The sequence below is a fragment of the Chenopodium album genome, chromosome 2 (genome assembly GCF_948465745.1).
Source record: "Chenopodium album chromosome 2, dcCheAlbu1.1, whole genome shotgun sequence".
NCBI classification, from domain to species: Eukaryota; Viridiplantae; Streptophyta; class Magnoliopsida; order Caryophyllales; family Amaranthaceae; genus Chenopodium; species Chenopodium album.
Genome location: NC_137835.1, coordinates 36383894 through 36401525, shown reverse-complemented (window position 1 = coordinate 36401525; position 17632 = coordinate 36383894). Strand labels below are relative to the sequence as shown.

The 17632-nt window shown below is 38.3% G+C and overlaps 1 protein-coding gene across 3 annotated transcripts; it reads left to right on the top strand.

Moving 5' to 3' along the window:
• The first annotated feature begins 563 nt into the window (after window positions 1-563).
• On the top strand, window positions 564-15358 carry LOC145598142 (uncharacterized). Of its 3 annotated transcripts, none has more exons than XR_014103484.1 (4): window positions 564-1900; window positions 2093-2193; window positions 2292-2665; window positions 15078-15358. XR_014103484.1 is itself a non-coding variant. In XM_081654462.1 (4 exons), exons 1-4 carry the CDS (start codon window positions 1895-1897, stop codon window positions 3291-3293), a joined length of 225 nt encoding a protein of 74 aa, XP_081510588.1. In that variant the 5' UTR covers window positions 564-1894; the 3' UTR covers window positions 3294-5552. The 3 variants fall into 3 exon arrangements, 2 of the variants coding, with proteins under 2 accessions (XP_081510588.1, XP_081510581.1); XM_081654462.1 differs by lacking the exons at window positions 2093-2193; window positions 15078-15358 and adding an exon at window positions 3205-5552 and having other exon boundaries at window positions 2292-2346; window positions 2591-2665; XM_081654455.1 differs by lacking the exon at window positions 15078-15358 and adding an exon at window positions 3205-5552.
• Window positions 15359-17632: the final 2274 nt, after the last annotated feature.

Here is a 17632-nt window from a genome sequence, read left to right as displayed (position 1 = left end):
TCTTACTCCTCGTGTTATTCCTTAAACCAAGATGACGAGCAGTGCTTAACTAACAATGAAAATGATAAAGAAATTATTAAATCAATGAAAACACTTGAAAAGAAAACACTGGTAATTAAGGATACTGAAACGGTTGACATCTCAAATGTTTCAACCATTAAAAGAGAAGTTAAAATCAGACTAACACTAAATAAGAAGAAAGAACATATTTAATTAATCTAGTTAAAGAATTTATCGATGTATTTGCTTAGTCATATGAAGATATGCCAGACATTAATAGAGAAATAACTCAACACACTATATATATCTCTAATTCTTGGAATGAAACCTGTAAACACTACTACAAATCCCTTACTTTTTAGACGCTATTGGCTCGACGCTGTGTATGAGGCGTTAGTGTAAAAATAAATTCCCGCTTTTTTTTTACGCTTTTTTATGTCAAATAAATTTCTCGACTTGGAAAAGCGTCAAAAATTATGTATGAGTTGCACGTGACTCAAAGGCAGCCCACAACTTCAAACAAAGCAGTGTAAAAAAAAATCATAAACCACCCAGCTATCCACTCGCACAAAAGAAACCCCCATCTCTTTCTCTCTCCTCTTTCTTTGGCTTTCAGATCTGAAAACTTCATACACTAAGCCTAATTGTTCATCACTATCCTTTGTTCTTATACAATCTCAGCTATCTTTTGAAACCGCTTGAAATTTAATGAATTAGGGACGAAGTCGTGTTAATTTTCTTCTGCTCCTTCTCAATTTCGTCAAATTACGGCAATCTCGTTCTTATTCTCAACAATTCCTTGCTTTATTTTATTGAGATACACTTAATTTTATTGAGTTGTTGTGAAATTTCATGGAATTTTTAGTTTCATGTAGTTGTAGAAACCAATTGTATTTAAATCTAGGGTTTAATTTGTGTGGCGTGTTGGGTACAGGGGACTTAGTGAGCATTTTAGGCTACAATTATTTTTGGTTTTGGTCTAATTGAGAATTTCAATTGTTGCAGAATTTCACTCTTTTAGTCTTATTACTCAGATAATCCCTTTTCATTTTCTCGGCTGGGTGTTACAGTATGAACTCAAAATTTGCGTAGATCGGGTTTCAACCATATGGGATTTAACTAACTATGTGGAATTTAAATACAATATAATTTTACATAATTGGTTAGAGATATTCATAATACAATAGAACTTATGGAGTATGATAGATTGATAGTGGTGATTAATTTGTTTTAGATATCAGGAAAAAAAAAAGTTGCGTACATTTCACTATTTTAGCTTATATCTAAGATTTATGTTTTTTTTTTCATTGGAAATCAATCATTTGATGGTACAGGAAAAAATAAAACCAAAACGTTGAGCTTTCAAGGTTTATAAGTTTGCATTGACTTATCATTTCACATCCAGATAAGTTAAGATACCAACGAAATATCTAAATATTCTCATAAAAGATGTGTTAGCATTCTTGTGTTTGGCAAGGTGGTGAATAAATTGATTTGGCCGTGTAGTTGAAAGTTTCTGGAACACTTGAGCTTTAATACCTTTTTACCTTTATGTTTAAGTTGAAGCTCATGTTTCATTAGTTTCCTTGTAGCTCATCAAATAAGATGCACATGTGCCACGGACAAAGTATCATTAGCAACATTATCATAGCTCAACTAATTAGTTTGTTTTTAATATATTATCTATTGACATCATAAACCACTATATATGATCAACCTCATTGAAAGTCAATCTTGCTAAAGTATTTGAAGGGAAAGTTTTGTTTTGTTTTGTGTGTGTGTGTGTTTTTTTTTTGTGTATTGTTAATCCTTGTATGGGACACATTATGTGCTTGTTGAGTCTCCGCATCTGATAATAATATTGCAGGGGAGAGCTCAAACGCGTGTACGCGTGATGCATGTGAGTTTTTATTAATTTTTTCATGCTTGTTTCCTTAATACTTTTGCTCATAGAGAGTAGATGATTTTGACAACTCTGATGTTTTGAGTTTGACTTGTTTTAAATATGATCATTGTGTCCAAATCAAATCATTGCTTAATATTTTTTATAATTAGATGTTTTATTTACTCTTTCATTGATTCAATTCTCTAGATAACTACATAATAAAAATGTATTTCCCTCGGATTGAGCCTTCAAGGAAACTGCAAGAGTTTGTGAGAGCTTAAGCTAGAGGAGTCATACAGTGTAAAAATGTAGTCTTTTAGATAACTTTCTTCAAAGTGAATTTCTTATAATATAATTAATCTTGTGCAACTAAGTTTGTGTGCTTAATATAATTAATCTTGTGCAGCTTCAAGATCTTCTTAACATGTTGCTGGAGATTTGGACTCTAATGGATACACCAGGTGAGGTACAACAATAGTTTCAACATGTCACATGTAGTATTGTTGCTTTAAAACATGATATAACTGACCTGCCCCCAACACATTTTATTGAATATGTGAGCTGCCTGCCTCCTATCTACTTCTTTTTCCTTAAAATTCCTTTGATCTTGTCTAGAAATCTATGTGTTTGTGCATGTCGTGGCATAAGTTTCTAAGATAGAAGAGCAAATCAAGTAAGATGAAACAGCTTGTATTGAATATTAAGGTAGAGCTAAGATGAAAGAATGTCAAAGAAGAGGAACATTTTTTGTGACGGATGAAGAAGAGGAACCTAAACAAGGTACATATTATTTTCTGGTATTAATTGCTTTCAATACTTCGTACTTATTCATCGAATTTATCACATGTGTTTCTAATCTTGATTAAGGCATGTGCATGTCACTGTCTGATCCCTTATAAAGAACGTGTATGGGGAAATATCTACATAACGGAAATCAATATAGGGCGATATGGTATGACAGACCGACATACTATTTGAATTCGATCCATCAATAGATTTTGTTAATATCGGCATTTCTGTATAAAGTATACATATCAGCATGTAAGTAGCTGCCACGTGTCGTGCTCGCGTTTGACACGTGGCAGAAATTATATTACTTGTTAAACTGCCATCTGTCACTTAGTAAACCTATAAATAATCTGATTTTACTTCATAAACAAAGTAGCATTTATTACACTCTTTCTCTCATTACTCTCTCTCTCTTTCATTACTTTCTCTCTCTAAATCATCTTTCTTTCATAAACACTTGTTGACTTAATCTTTGGAGTGGTTATTCCCGGATTCACCCCGGGGCTAGCTAATCTCCTCTCTTTGTGTAGGTTCTTACTTGGCCGATAGGAGCAGAACGGGTTATATACTCGAGCTTCGGATCTTGGATTCGGGTTGTCGGATTCCTGCAGAAACATAGCTAATCTCCTCTCTTTGTGTAGGTTCTTACTTGGCCGATAGGAGCAGAACGGGTTATATACTCGAGCTTCGGATCTTGGATTCGGGTTGTCGGATTCCTGCAAAAACAGTTGACGCTAGGAGGGGAGCTACTTAATAGCTTCTATCGCCTGAAAGAGCCTCATACTTTCCGAAAAAAAAAAAAAAAAAAAAAGAAAAAATGCCTGATCCATAAATTCAGATTGAGGATGAAACTCATACTTTGGAGGGTAATGAATTCCATATGCCGTTAACCCCTGAAGGGTAGACTGGAGCAGATATAGACCCTATGGCAGGGTTCACATCAGAAGAGTTGGAAACAGCTGCAAGAGTAATGACCGCTATGAGCAAGAAAAGAAAAGAAATAGGGGCAACCCAAGATGGAGGAGGGATGCCTTTTACAGCTCATGGCAATCAATTTAACCAGAGCGGAAGTTCGCAAAGACCCCGGCATGAGGGGTCACCGATAAGATCCCAGCAAACCCCTAGAGAATCAGAGGTTTGATCCTCAGGTCAAGATAAAAGTACGGGAACTTATCAGCAAGGAGCGGCGCGAAGAGTAGTTCAGTTGAGAGCATCACCATTTGCACAAAGCATCCTTGATCAACCAATGGAGAAAATCAAAATGCCGACATGTCGGTATGATGGAAGGGGAGATCCAGGTAGATACATGACCTCATATGAGGGTCACATGATTTTATACACCAATTCTGATGCCGTTTGGTGTAAAGTATTTCCCACCACTCTGGTTGGAGCAGCAGCCGATTGGTTCAATAATCTTGAAAATGGAGCAATTCACAGTTTCCAGCGGTTAGCCGAAATGTTTGTGGGGCAGTATGTCAGCAATAGTGTTCGGCAGAGAACTTCTGGAGAGTTAATGGCTGTTACTCAAAAGGCAGATGAATCTTTAAGGGATTATATAAGGAGGTTTAATAATGAAGCCAATACAATTCCAAGATTGCAGCAGGAGATAGCAGTCATGGCACTAATGAACGGTCTGAATGATTCAGAATTTAAGAGATACTTAACCCGAAAAAATCAGCCAACATTAGCTGCAGCTTTTAACAAAGCTCATGATTATATTAAGAGTGAGGAATTGATGAAAACAAGCAGCCGAGTAAGTTCTACTGATAGAATTCACCCTATGTCTGAAGGGGGATCTTCGGGAGTTGTAAGGTCGAGGAATCCAGCTGCAGCAAGAGGAGGAAGCCGCCAAGAGGTCAGAGGAACCAAAGCACTAATGCGATATAATTCGTATACACCTCTAAATGCACCAAGGGCTGCAATATATTCTATAAATCAAAACCGAGAAGGATGGGTGAGGCCCATGCCGATGAAAGCGAAAGGAAGGGATACCAAGAAGTATTGTATGTTCCACCGAGATGTGGGGCATTACACTGAGGACTGTGTGCAGTTGAAGGATAATATCAAAGAATTAATAAGAAGGGGGCATCTTACTCAATATCGGTTACACTCTGGGGAAAGTCAGCAATAACAATATCGGCAGCCAGAACGCCAGCAAGTAGATTACCGGCCAGAAAGACAAGGTCAGGTGAACCGACAAGGTGAAAGCGGGCAACCACCGTCGTCCACTGGAAAAAGAGTTGATGTAATAACCGGTGGACCAGTTCACGGAGGAACCATAAGTGGAGCATGGAAGCACCTATCGGAATATCGACACATTGTTAATGCATTAGATGTTGCTGATCGCCCACAACCGTCTGAAATTTCAAATGTAACCTTTACCAAGGAAGATGCAAAAGGAATAGTGTTTCCTCATGATGATCCCCTTGTATTAATAACAAAGATCAATGGAGCCGATGTGAAAAGAGTTCTAGTTGATGGAGGAAGTTCAGCAAATGTTCTGTTTATGCAAGCCTTTAATGAATTGATGATAGGCCGACAATATTTAACGCCGGTATCATATCCGGTTATTGGGTTTAACGGTTCGACGGTAAGGCCAGAAGGGAGTGTAGTTCTCCCTATTAGGCTTGGAGATGGTATAACAGCAAGAGATGCGATGGCTGAATTTTTTGTAGTGGATGTACCATCGGCGTATAATGGAATTGTGGGAAGGCCGATAATTCATGACATACAGGCAGTAATATCAACTTACCATCTAACTATTGCTTATGTGTCGAATAGAGGGGTTGTGGAAAAGGTACATGGCGGACAGGTGATGGCAAAATCATGCTATGTCACGGCGCTAAAAAATCCGGGGCAGAAAAGAGAAGTAACAAACAACCCGAAACGAGCAAGAGAGCCAACAGTGCGAGATTTGTCAATGGAGAATTTCGATTCTAGGCCAGAAACTGCGCCGAGGCCGTCACCAGGAGGTGAGACAGGTGGAGCTCCGACCAGGGAACCCAAATCAGACAGTTAAGGTTGGGGCCGATATGGACGTTGAAATGAGGTGTAATCTGATCAGCCTATTGAGAGAAAATGCAGATGTGTTTGCCTTTTCGGCAAGCGATATGCCGGGCATACACCCAGAAGTGATGGAGCATAAGCTCAATGTGGATCGAAGGTTTAGACCGGTAAGGCAGAAGAAGCGCAACTTCTCAACAGAGAAAATTGAAGCCATTCAAGCAGAAGTCAACAAGCTGTTAACGGCAGGATTTATGGAACCATGTACTTATCCAGAATGGTTGGCAAATGTTGTAATGGTTAGAAAGCCGACTGGGAAATGGCGGATGTGCGTGGACTTTACAAATCTGAATAAAGCTTGCCCAAAGGACTGTTATCCGTTGCCTCGGATAGACAGGTTGGTAGATTTGACTTCTGGCCATGAGATGTTAAGCTTCTTAGATGCATTCTCCGGATATCATCAGGTTAGTCTTCATGAAGCTGATTGGCCTAAAGCGGCTTTCATAACAGATGCCGGGGTATACTGTTACAAGGCAATGCTGTTTGGGCTAAAGAACGCTGGGGCGACATATCAAAAGCTGGTTGATAAAATTTTTGCAAATCAGAAGGGCCGTAATGTTGAAGTATATGTAGATGATACAATAGTAAAAAGCAAGATAAAAAAAGATCACATAAAGGATTTGAAAGAAACTTTTGCAACTTTGCGGCAATATCAGATGAAGCTCAATCCAGAAAAATGTGTTATCGGAGTTCGATCTGAAAGTTTTTAGGATTTATGGTTAATGAACGGGGCATTGACGCAAATCCTGATAAGGTTAATGCTCTTCTTGAAATGAAACAACCTAAATCAATTTGAGACATTCAGAGTTTAACAGGAAGAATGGCAGCCTTAACGCGCTTCATTAGCAAATCGGCAGATAAAGCGCTCCCGTTTTTTGTGGTTCTGCGATAAAACAAATCATTTGAATGGGGAAAAGATCAAGCTGATGCTTTAGAGATGGTAAGAAACCATTTGAAGTCTCTCCCAACAGTAGCATGACCGGAGCCGGGAGAATACTTACAGTTATATATATCGGCGTCACCAAAAACAGTGGCCTCAGTCCTGATAGTGGAGAGGGCCAAACAACAAATGCCGATATACTTTGTCATCCATGTCCTTAATGCTGCTGAGCGACGATATCCAGTGATAGAAAAAATGGCCTTTGCTGTCGTAATTGTTGCTAGAAAATTACGACCTTATTTTGATGCACATCCAATAGAAATCCTTACGAATCATCCATTGGAAAAATCATTGCAAAAAATGGATACATCAGGAAGGTTATTGAAGTGGGCTGTTGAGTTATCGAAGTATGAGCTGTATTATAAACCCAGGGTGTCAATAAAAGCAAAGGCTCTATCAGGATTTTGTTGTAGAAACCTCCTACAATGACGAGGAGGAAGAATTGGGGACATGGCAGGTATCAGTGGATGGTTCAGCAACCTTAATGGGATCTGGAGCCGGTATTGTGATAACAGCCCCGAATGGAGAAATTTTTGAATATGCCTTGAAGTTCAAATTCAAAGCAACAAATAATGAAGCTGAATACGAGGCAGCAATTGCGGGCATTCAACTTTCTATAGCGGCAGATGCAAAAAGGTTAGTTCTCAAAACTGACTCACAATTGGTTTCCAGTCAGTTTCGTGGGGAATATGAAGCAAGAGAACTGGCGATGATAAAATATCTGGAAAAAATAAATGAGCTTACAGCCCAACTGCAATATTTCGAAGTTCAATTGGTGCCGAGAGCACAAAATTCGCAGGCTGATGCTCTAGCAAGGCTAGCCAGTTCAAGTTTTAATGACTTAGAGAGAACTGTTATGGTAGAGGTTCTGAAGCAGAGAAGCATAGACGAGTCGGCAAAGGCCATTCATTGTATTCAGCTAGGGGAGCAATGGTATGACAAAATCCTAACATACTTGCTGACAGGGGCTTTGCCGATAGAGAAAGAAGAAGCTCGAAAAATAAAAAAAGATAGCGTATGGTTCATACTGTACCAGGGTCAACTTTATAAAAGAGGGTTCTCGTTCCCATTACAAAGATGTATAACGGCAGAAGAATCTACAAGGTTAATAGAAAAGATTCATGAAGGAACTTGCGGAAATCACCTAGGGGCACGAGCTCTTTCAAGAGAAATAATGAGAAGAGGATATTATTGGCCAGCAATGAATGAAGATGCTTCTTCTTATGTTAAAAAGTGTGAAAAGTGTCAAAAGTTCGCACCTATTCTGAACCGGCCACCAAATGATTTAACGCCGATATTGAATCCAGTACCGTTTGCACAATGGGGGATGGATATAGTTGGTCCCTTTCTGTCACTGGAAGTCAAAAATTCCTACTGGTGGGTGTAGATTACTTCACCAAATGGATCGAAGCAGAACCAGTAACTACAATATCAGCAACAGAAGTCAGAAAGTTCATTTGGAAAAATATCTTTACAAGATTTGGCCTTCCGAGAGCAATGGTTTTTGACAATGGATCACAGTTTGATTGTAAGCCTGTAAAAACTTTGATGACAATTTACAAAGTCATATTTGCATATGCAGCAGTTTGCCATCCGCAATCAAACGGCCAAGCAGAAGCAGAATAAGCAGATAGTAATGGCAATAAAGAAAAAGGTCAAAGATGCTAAAGGGTTATGGGCAGATTTAATTCCAAAGATCTTATGGGCGAACAGAACAACAGTTAAAGAAGCAACAGGAGAATCCCCTTTTCATTTGTTTTTGGAACAGAAGCCGTTATACCCGTCGAGGTCGGTCTGCCGACATTCAAAATACAGCATTACTGCGAAGAGCAAAATGATCTATTACTGCGACAACAGTTGGATTTTTTACCAGAAGTAAGGGAAAAAGCGGCAGTTAAATCGGCCGCATACAAAAATAGAATGTCAAGGGCCTATAATAAGAGAGTTAATCACCGACCACTAGATGTCGGAGATTTAGTGTTAAGAAGAACATCGGCAACAGGAAAGGGGAATGAAGATGGAAAGTTAACAGCTACCTGGGAAGGTCCATATCGAATAAGAGACATGGTAATGCAAGGATCATACTATCTGGAATCTTAAGACGGAAAGCCACTGAAGAATGTCTGGAATACCGCAGTTCTTAAAAAATACTATGTATAATGTAAAAGTTGAGTTTAAGTATTTTGTATGGTAGTGATGATAAATAAAATCAGATGCAATGATCTACTCTACAATTTGTGTATAAAGGCATCCTCCAATTAACAGACCACCATGAATTGGGATGGACAGCCAAAAACCACTTCCGTGACGATAACGCTCTTACAACCTGATCAGTTGTATTCGTTAAATCACGAGGTTGTTGGTTCAATATAATATCCCGGCCAAATCATTATACAGTATGCGCCGACATGAGGCGCAGCTAAAACATGATCGCCGATAAGGGTATTTGCGAAACTATTATATAGTTGCACAAGTGACCAATGAGTTACAAAACATAAACTATTGTCGTATACAAAAAGATGTAAGTACATACATCATGAAAATGATGTCTGTATTAAGCGGGGAAGAATAAGGGGCTATACTACGCCCAATATTACAGTCTTAATAAGGGGCTATGTCGATATCCTTATGCTTATAAGTATAGCGTACGAATTGTGTAAAGTAAATCGATTCTAAATTGAATAATTAAAACTGATAAAAGTTAAAACCGAGACAATTATAACATTTAAAAGAACTGCATAAAAACGTAAATACATTAAAGATATACAAGCATAGTGTTATGAAAGAAACGATGTTTTGGCAAAGCTAAAACAAGATCGACAGACATCACCACAAAAGGGTATATGTCAAAAGCAAGTTTTCTAAAAGTACATAATCAAAATAGAAATTACAGTGAGTAAGGCCCCATAACACAAGAGCCGCAAGATGATGATGGTGATGGCTGCCCGCCCTTTTAAGCCGATTTGTTTTCAGGAGAATCCAAAATCTTAGGGTCAGAAACGCCGATATCAGCAGGAGGAGCAAGATTAAAGATATCTGCGTCTGAGAACTCCTGTTGCTCGAATCCAGAAGGTGTCTTGTGAGCATCATTATTAAATGTTGTTTCAATCTTTGCCCAGTCTTCTTGTTTTAGGCCGATAGCATGAGCAACACACCTCTTAGCAGTAGTCCACCCACCATCAAAACGATCTTGTAGTTTACTACAAAACTCTGCCGATGACAAATAACGGCTAACCGCCCTTTGCCGTACCCAGATTTATCAGCTTCCATTTTTTGCAGCTGACCTTCTAAGTTGTCGATTGTTGCCTTAGCCTTAGAAAGATCACTCTGTGCAATAGAAAGTTGGTTCTTCAAGGCGTTCTTATCTTCAAGCTGAGATTTAAGATCCTTTATCTCCTCTTCAAGAATTTTCATTTTTTCAACTTTCTCGTGCAGAGATGACAATTCGGCATCATCTTTCGCTTTTATCAGCTTAATTCCATCAAGAGCCTTTCTGGCATTCTTCAAAGCTGTCTCCAGAGATTGTTGGTTAGACATGTTCTGATGATACTTATCTTGATAGAATCTATACATCTCAACCAACTCTGTTCCAGAAGCAACCGCCTATAAACAAGTGAAATATGAAAGATATAAGTCATGTGTCTTAAAGTAAAAAAAAAATGGATACATAGTAAATTATAACTACATACCCTCATCAGATCATGCATATGTTGGGCTGCAACTGGGCCGATAAGTCCAGACGGCCTATCAACTAGAGTTGAAACATTTCGTAGCAGCCGATATCCCAAATTTCCACCCCGAAGAGGGTCATCAGTGAAAATGGATTCATTACGGAAGACGTCCATTTCAGGCCGCCATTGATCGCGAGAACGGCCCTCAGGAGCCCTTACTCTATTCAGAACCTCATCTGGAATCTTTCCTTCAACATGTTCAATCCACTGTCCACCCCGATAAGTAATACCGGGAATACTTGTGTCGGAATTGACAGGACCAACCTGTTGAGGTTCAGCAGAAATGGGAACAGTTTCCTAATAGAAAATAAGTTAGTAAAAAAATAATAAAAATAATAAGAACGATATAATAAAAATTTTCTTTTCGGCCGTTATCACAAGTAAATTTTTATATATACCAAGTTTATTACCTGTTGAGGAGCAGGAGACACAGTAAGATCTTCAAACACCTTATCGGCATTTTCACCGGTTGTTGCCATTGCCGAAACTGTTTTTTTGGGAGCAGAAGTTTTAGGTGGCGATGGAGCCTTTGGCTATTCAGTGTCGGTCTTTGACCGCTTTGATGCCGGCTCATCTTCCTTTCTTGTAGAAACGGCAGGAACACTACCACCGCGTCTGTTAGCCAATGAGGTCAGACGCCGACTTCTTCTCACATTCTCATCAGCCATCTCTTCTGCTCTTCTTTTAGGATTACGTGTAGGGGCACGCGAGCAAAAAGAAGTGAAAGTCTCTAATGCCGGTCTTGGAGATGGGGGACAACGGGACACCACTCTCTTGCCGTCAGGTGATAAGCCGAGTGCTGCCTTGTCCAACTTCTGTGGGCCTAAATGTCAAAGATTATTAATAAGTATAAACTGTTAAAAACCATATCTGTAAAAATAATACCAACAAAAGTATCATATTAATGCGTAAGTACTAACAACGTAAAGGATAACAACAATTTATAAGGTTAGTACCATAAGCGTTAGTCCGACATAAACCGATATAAGATAGTGGTGCGTTGTTCAAAATGTACTTTACATTTGGCAACCACACTTTCGGAACAACACGAGTTTTTCCACCGATATTGGCCCTAACGACGTCAAAATAATCACAGGCCTTCTGTTCTTGAGGGCCAAGCTCTCTCTCGGCAATATGGCCGAAACGAGGATGAGGCCGAAAGAAAGTTCTCCTGATAGGAAAATCTTCCGGAACACTCATGAAAAAGAACTTATCCTGCCAACCTTTACAACTTGACAACTTTGGGTTTACAGTGAACTTGTGAGAGGCCGTATACAATGACCACCAACCCTCGGATTGTCCATCACGTTTCAAAGTTATTAACCTCCTAAACAAGTTCAAGGTTAACGGAAAATTTTTATACAGCAAAACCCAAACCAGAGCAATAACGGCACGAATAGTAGGAGGAGTAACTTGTACCAGGCATACATTCCATGCCTTAAAAATTTTAGCAATAAAAGGATGAAGAGGAAATCGGAGGCCGAATTCAAAGTGTTTGGCATAAATAGCAATATGACCATCAGGACAATCAAGAACAGTAGCAGAAGGTGGTGGAAGTATTAACTCATACCCATCCGGCAAACCATAAAATCTTTTTGCCTTACGGCAATATTCCTTTTCTTCGGCCAATTTCAGCCAAACCTTGCTAACACTAACCTCAGCAACCTTACTGTTAGAGGGTAAGATAAGGGGTTCTCGAAAATCAACCTCATCGGTTTCAGACTCATACTCCTCATCTAAACTTTCCTCATGGGTAACTTGAGCCATAAGATCAATCATTTCGGCTCTCTCATGGCTTTCAGTGTTATCGCCCTGATTTACTTCTTCATCACTATCATCGTCATCATTTAACACAGATTTGATAGCGGAATCGTGAACAGGAGATTTCGAACCTCTAGCTAGAAGAGCTTATAACTTGTGCTTGGCAGGCCTTTTGCTTGGTTCAGCCTCAACATTAGGCCCCGCTGCACCATCAGCAGTCTGAGATGGGTTGTCAGTCGACTTAGATCTCGGCATACTGGAGGTTCTGATATGAATATTTCCGACGTTAGTTCCGTATTGATCAAAATCAGGTTTGTCAGCAAAACTCCGCAAATGATACTGGATGCTAACAGGTTCAATTTCAAGAACCTCAACGCCCTCGGGAATGTTAGGGTTTGTAGGGCGTCGTGCCTTTTCACAATCCGCTAGTATCTTATGACGGTAAAAAGCCTCCTTTTGCTCTTTCTCTGATAACGGCTGAAAAGGGTCGTCAATATTATTAGACAAAGATGAAACCCCACTTTTGTTATGGCCGAGATCTTTTCCCAAAGACTGCCTAATAAGACGCCGCCTAACAGTACTAAGGGTGGGTTGTTCTTCTTCAATATTATTATTGGACATTTAATAAACCAACTAAAAACTAAAAAATGGGCAAACAGCGAATGTATTCCAATGCATGCAAATTGAAATTGAAATCTTTAAAATACCTTAAACTACTCGATGGCAGCGACGACGCAAAGAAGAATATTTGATGCTTCAATAATGCGACAAGTCCAGCAAGACCCAATTGCGGTTACCCCAAATAAAGATTGCAGCTTTCTCTGGTAAAATTCGCAACTTTTTGTGAAGAAGATGTGAAAATATGAAAAGTAAAAAAAAAAAAAGGAAAGAGAAGTTAAAAAGGAAGTTGAAAAGGTGACGTTTGATATGACACCTAGTCAGAAATCTAACGGTTAGAACAAAATGTTAATTTAAAAAATAAATCGTTAGATCGTCAACACGTGTCCTCTACTTATACAATTTTCCCGCCTAAAATTTAAAGCCACCATACATAAACATAATTAAAGTAAACCTTGTTTGCTAACGGCAAACAAGGTTACTTGGGGGGAAAAACGAAATTTTTCGCTCCCAGCCTAAATATAATTAAAGTAAACCTTGTTTGCTAACGACAAATAAGGTTACTTGGGGGGAAAAACAAAGTTTTTCGCTCCCAGCCTAAATATAATTACAGTAAACCTTGTTTGCTAACGGCAAACAAGGTTACTTGGGGGGAAAAACGAAGTTTTTCGCTCCCAGCCTAAATATAATTACAGTAAACCTTGTTTGCTAGCGGCAAACAAGGTTACTTGGGGGATAAAACGAAGTTTTTCGCTCCCAGCCTAGATATAATTACGGAAAAACCTTGTTTGCCGGTCACAACCTCACATTATAAATCAAATCGAATCAAATGAGAATACTAATAACAAGTGACCACGTTAGATCACTTGATCAAACGTCCTCACTCGGGGGGCTAGTTGTATGGGGAAATATCTACATAACGGAAATCAATATAGGCCGATATGGTATGACAGACTGACATACTATTTGAATTCGATCCATCAATAGATTTTGTTTATATCGGCATTTCTGTATAAAGTATACATATCGGCATGTAAGTAGCTGCCACGTGTCGTGCTCGCGTTTGACATGTGGCAGAAATTATATTACTTGTTAAACTACCATCTGTCACTTAGTAAACCTATAAATAATCTGATTTTACTTTATAAACAGAGTAGCATTTATTACACTCTTTCTCTCACTACTCTCTCTCTCTCTTTCATTACTTTCTCTCTCTAAATCATCTTTCTTCCATAAACACTTGCTGACTTAATCTTTGGAGTGGTTATTCCCGGATTCACCCCGGGGCTAGCTAATCTCCTCTCTTTGTGTAGGTTCTTACTTGGCCGATAGGAGCAGAACGGGTTATATACTCGAGCTTCGGATCTTGGATTCGGGTTGTCGGATTCCTGCAGAAACAGAACGGGATCATAAGGCAAGGCTCTAATTTTACCTCCGGTATTTGAGTATTTATGTTTTAGAGCTCTGATTGTAATGTTATCATTTTGGTTAAGAACTTTCCACCAAATAAAGCTTGAGGATATTGCCATTATTGAGGGCTTTGAAACACCTAATGCTACCTGCTTGGTCTATGGTTTCTAGCTATCTTTTTTCAGCCTACTTGCTACATTTAGTTTTTGCACTCATTCTGGGCAATCCGAATGACTAATGTGTATAGCTAAGCTGACAAATGGATCAAAACTCTAAATTTATCATTTTGGTTGTCACATAATTGTTCTGGGTTTAGCTGATTAGTCAAATCCTTTGTAACTTAATTATTATAGGAGATATTCCTCTTCATAATCTGAGATTTTCCCTTTTAAACCAAATTGTAAGATACTTTGCTTGAAGTGTATGTCGAATAATTTTGTGTGGGACTTGGCTCATTTTGTTTCTTGTATCTTTAATTTTTCTTGAAAGATAAAATTACCTAGTAATTTTTCCTATTGGACTATTTGTTTCTTGTATCTTTAATTTTTCTTGAAAGATAAACTTACCTGGTAATTTTCCCTATTGGACTATTTGTTTCTTGTATCTTTAATTTTTTTTGAAAGATAAAATTACCTGGCTATTGCTCCTCTCCTTACATTAAGATGCCATAATTTATTTTTTTTAATTTAAGGATTGTTGCCGATTTCTTAACCTTCCATATTTTCTTCTAGTATACATGGTTGATAGGTCAATAATATAATTAAAATTAGGGCCTGGATACCTTTAGATTCTAATGTTTGTGAGATATTTTAACTTAGATGGGATATACAAGTTTGGTATTATATGCTTGAGCTTGTGTGACAAGTTGATAACTATGCAGGTAATGACTCCAGGCTATGTCATATTTTGAGGCTGTAGAGTCATCTTGGTGTAAAAACTATCTCCTGTTGAAATATATATCCCAGTATAAGGTCATACTCATGAGATTCGCTGTCGGGTAGTTGATTAAAATTTTATGAAACCTTAATTAACTGTGTACAACATGTATAATGTATATGCTACATAAATTTTAGAACATAGTTGTTTTTAAACACGGATTTACATTCTGGTTTAAGAGGGGCAGCAACTCTGAAGACAAAGACACGTTAAAATTCTTGTAGTAGTCACTTGTTAGTCAATCTCCTTAACATATTCTACCACTTGTTAGTCATTTTCCTTATCATTGTACTTCTCTTCTATCTTGCAGGTTGCACTCAAATTAAATACTAGATATGTAACGGGAATTGATCGAGGTTAAAAGTAGGTCGTTGGGACTACTAACCCTAACCAAATTAGAAATTTATAATACCTAAACTTACACTAAACTAGTTAGTGGCAAGTAAAGGGTCGAACCCAAAAGGACTAAGTGTATCAATTTGTGCTAATTAGACTACTAGGAAAGCTTGTGAAATAGAGAGAGGTTCAACTAAACACAACTAAGAACAAATAAATAAACTAGGGAAAGTGGAATCCAATTACATCAATACATTCAATAACATCATACAATTAGATGAAAATGACATTGATTAGGAACAATCAACACATTTAACTCACTCTCGCACAATTTAGCATGTTAATTATCCTACTAAACTAGTTCACTCTCGTGCAACTAGCCTAACAAAGGTATGGAAGAAATTAGGGCTCTCAACCAACTCACGCTTGCACAATCGATTGAAAGCACAATCAAGAACATAGAATCAATTAGCTAGAAAGATTTTAATCCATAAAAGCATCATCCATACACAATAATCAAGAAACCATTCCATACTAATCACAATCAATCATTCAATTTATTAACATAACCTTCATCCATTTCCCTAGAACAAAATCTAAGCTAACATAATGAAGAAATACATGGAAAACAAGGTAAAATAAGAATAGAAACAAGATTAAACAAACAAAATAATTAATCTACTCAAATCAACAAACAAAAAGCAAAAACTAATAATTAAGCAAAGAAATAAAGATGAGAGAAAGTTAGAAAATGCTCATTGAATAGATGAGAAGAAGTTCCACAAAGTTGCTTCTTCAACCTCTCAAAAATTCTATGGAAATCCAAGCTTTCTCTCTTTACACTACTCCTAAACTAACCCTAAGAGAGAGAAAAATAATAAAAATAGGCTAAACTAATCTAATCTATCTAAAATAAAAATGTTGATTGAAAGTTTTTTTGAAAATAACCCCAAAGGGGATATTTATAATACAAGTTAAATAAAACTAAAATAAAAGAAATTAAAAAGGAATAAAACTAAATAAAACAATTAAAATAACTAAACTAAAAACCAAAAAAAACAAAACTACAATGAAATAAAATAAAAGGAAATGAAAAGCAAGATAACCCCAAAAACTCGCTAAACTCCCACCAAACCCACGATTTCCACCAGACTTCTCCTTCCTCCAAAAATGGCTGCTCTGAATTTTCATCACCATCACGCATCATCTTCACCCTTCATCAAAAATCATCATCAAGCATCATCACATCGCAGCAGTTCGATTTTCATTAAAAGTCACGCGCGAAGCTCGTGAAATGGTTCGGTCGAACCATGGGTTGGTGCGGCCAAACTACGGGGTTGGTTCGGTCGAGCCATGGGTGTGTTCGACCACACCTCTTCAAATTACAAAACCTCAAAAGTTTCTGACTCGAACTTCGACCGAACTCCTTTGGTTTGCTCGAACTTGATCAATTTTCCATTGCTCTGAATTTTGGGCGGAAATAGTGGAATCGGGGTGAGAAATTGCGGCTGTAATTGATGTTGGGTGCTTGCGGTTGGTGGTGTTTGTTGTTGTTGGTTGGAAGCGGCTGTGATTGGAGGTTGGTGGTGGCTTTAAATTGTTGCGGTAGTTGATTGTGGGTGAAGGAGGCAGCAGTAGCGGTGCGGGGCTGCTGTTGTTGCGGTTCGTGGGTGCTGGTGGTGATGTGCGTGGTTGTGAGGAGTTGCTGTTGGTGGAGGTATGTGCGAAAGGTCGAGGGAGCAGGGGGTTCTGACTTCTGATTGGCGGTGTTGGTGTTGGTTGATGCATGAGTGAAGGAGAGGGAGCAGCAATGGTTAATCGTGATTTGTGGGCTGCAGAGGTGCGTGGAGCAGGGGAGAAAGGAGAAGTGTGGTGTAGGATTAGATGAGGTGTGGTGTAGGATTAGATGAGGCGTGGTGAAGGATAAGACTGGCAGCATGGGAAGAGCAGGGAGCATTGTGCATTTGCCTCGAACCTCGGACCCCGAACACGATTTGAACTTGAAACCCGGAACACCTACAACCAAAAAATGAGGGCATTACCACGAAATAAAATAAAATAAAGATAAAATAAAATAAAATAAAAATAACATAAAAAATAAAATCAAAAGAAATTAAATAAAATAAAGAGAACAAACATGAAAATAAATTAAAATAAGAAAAT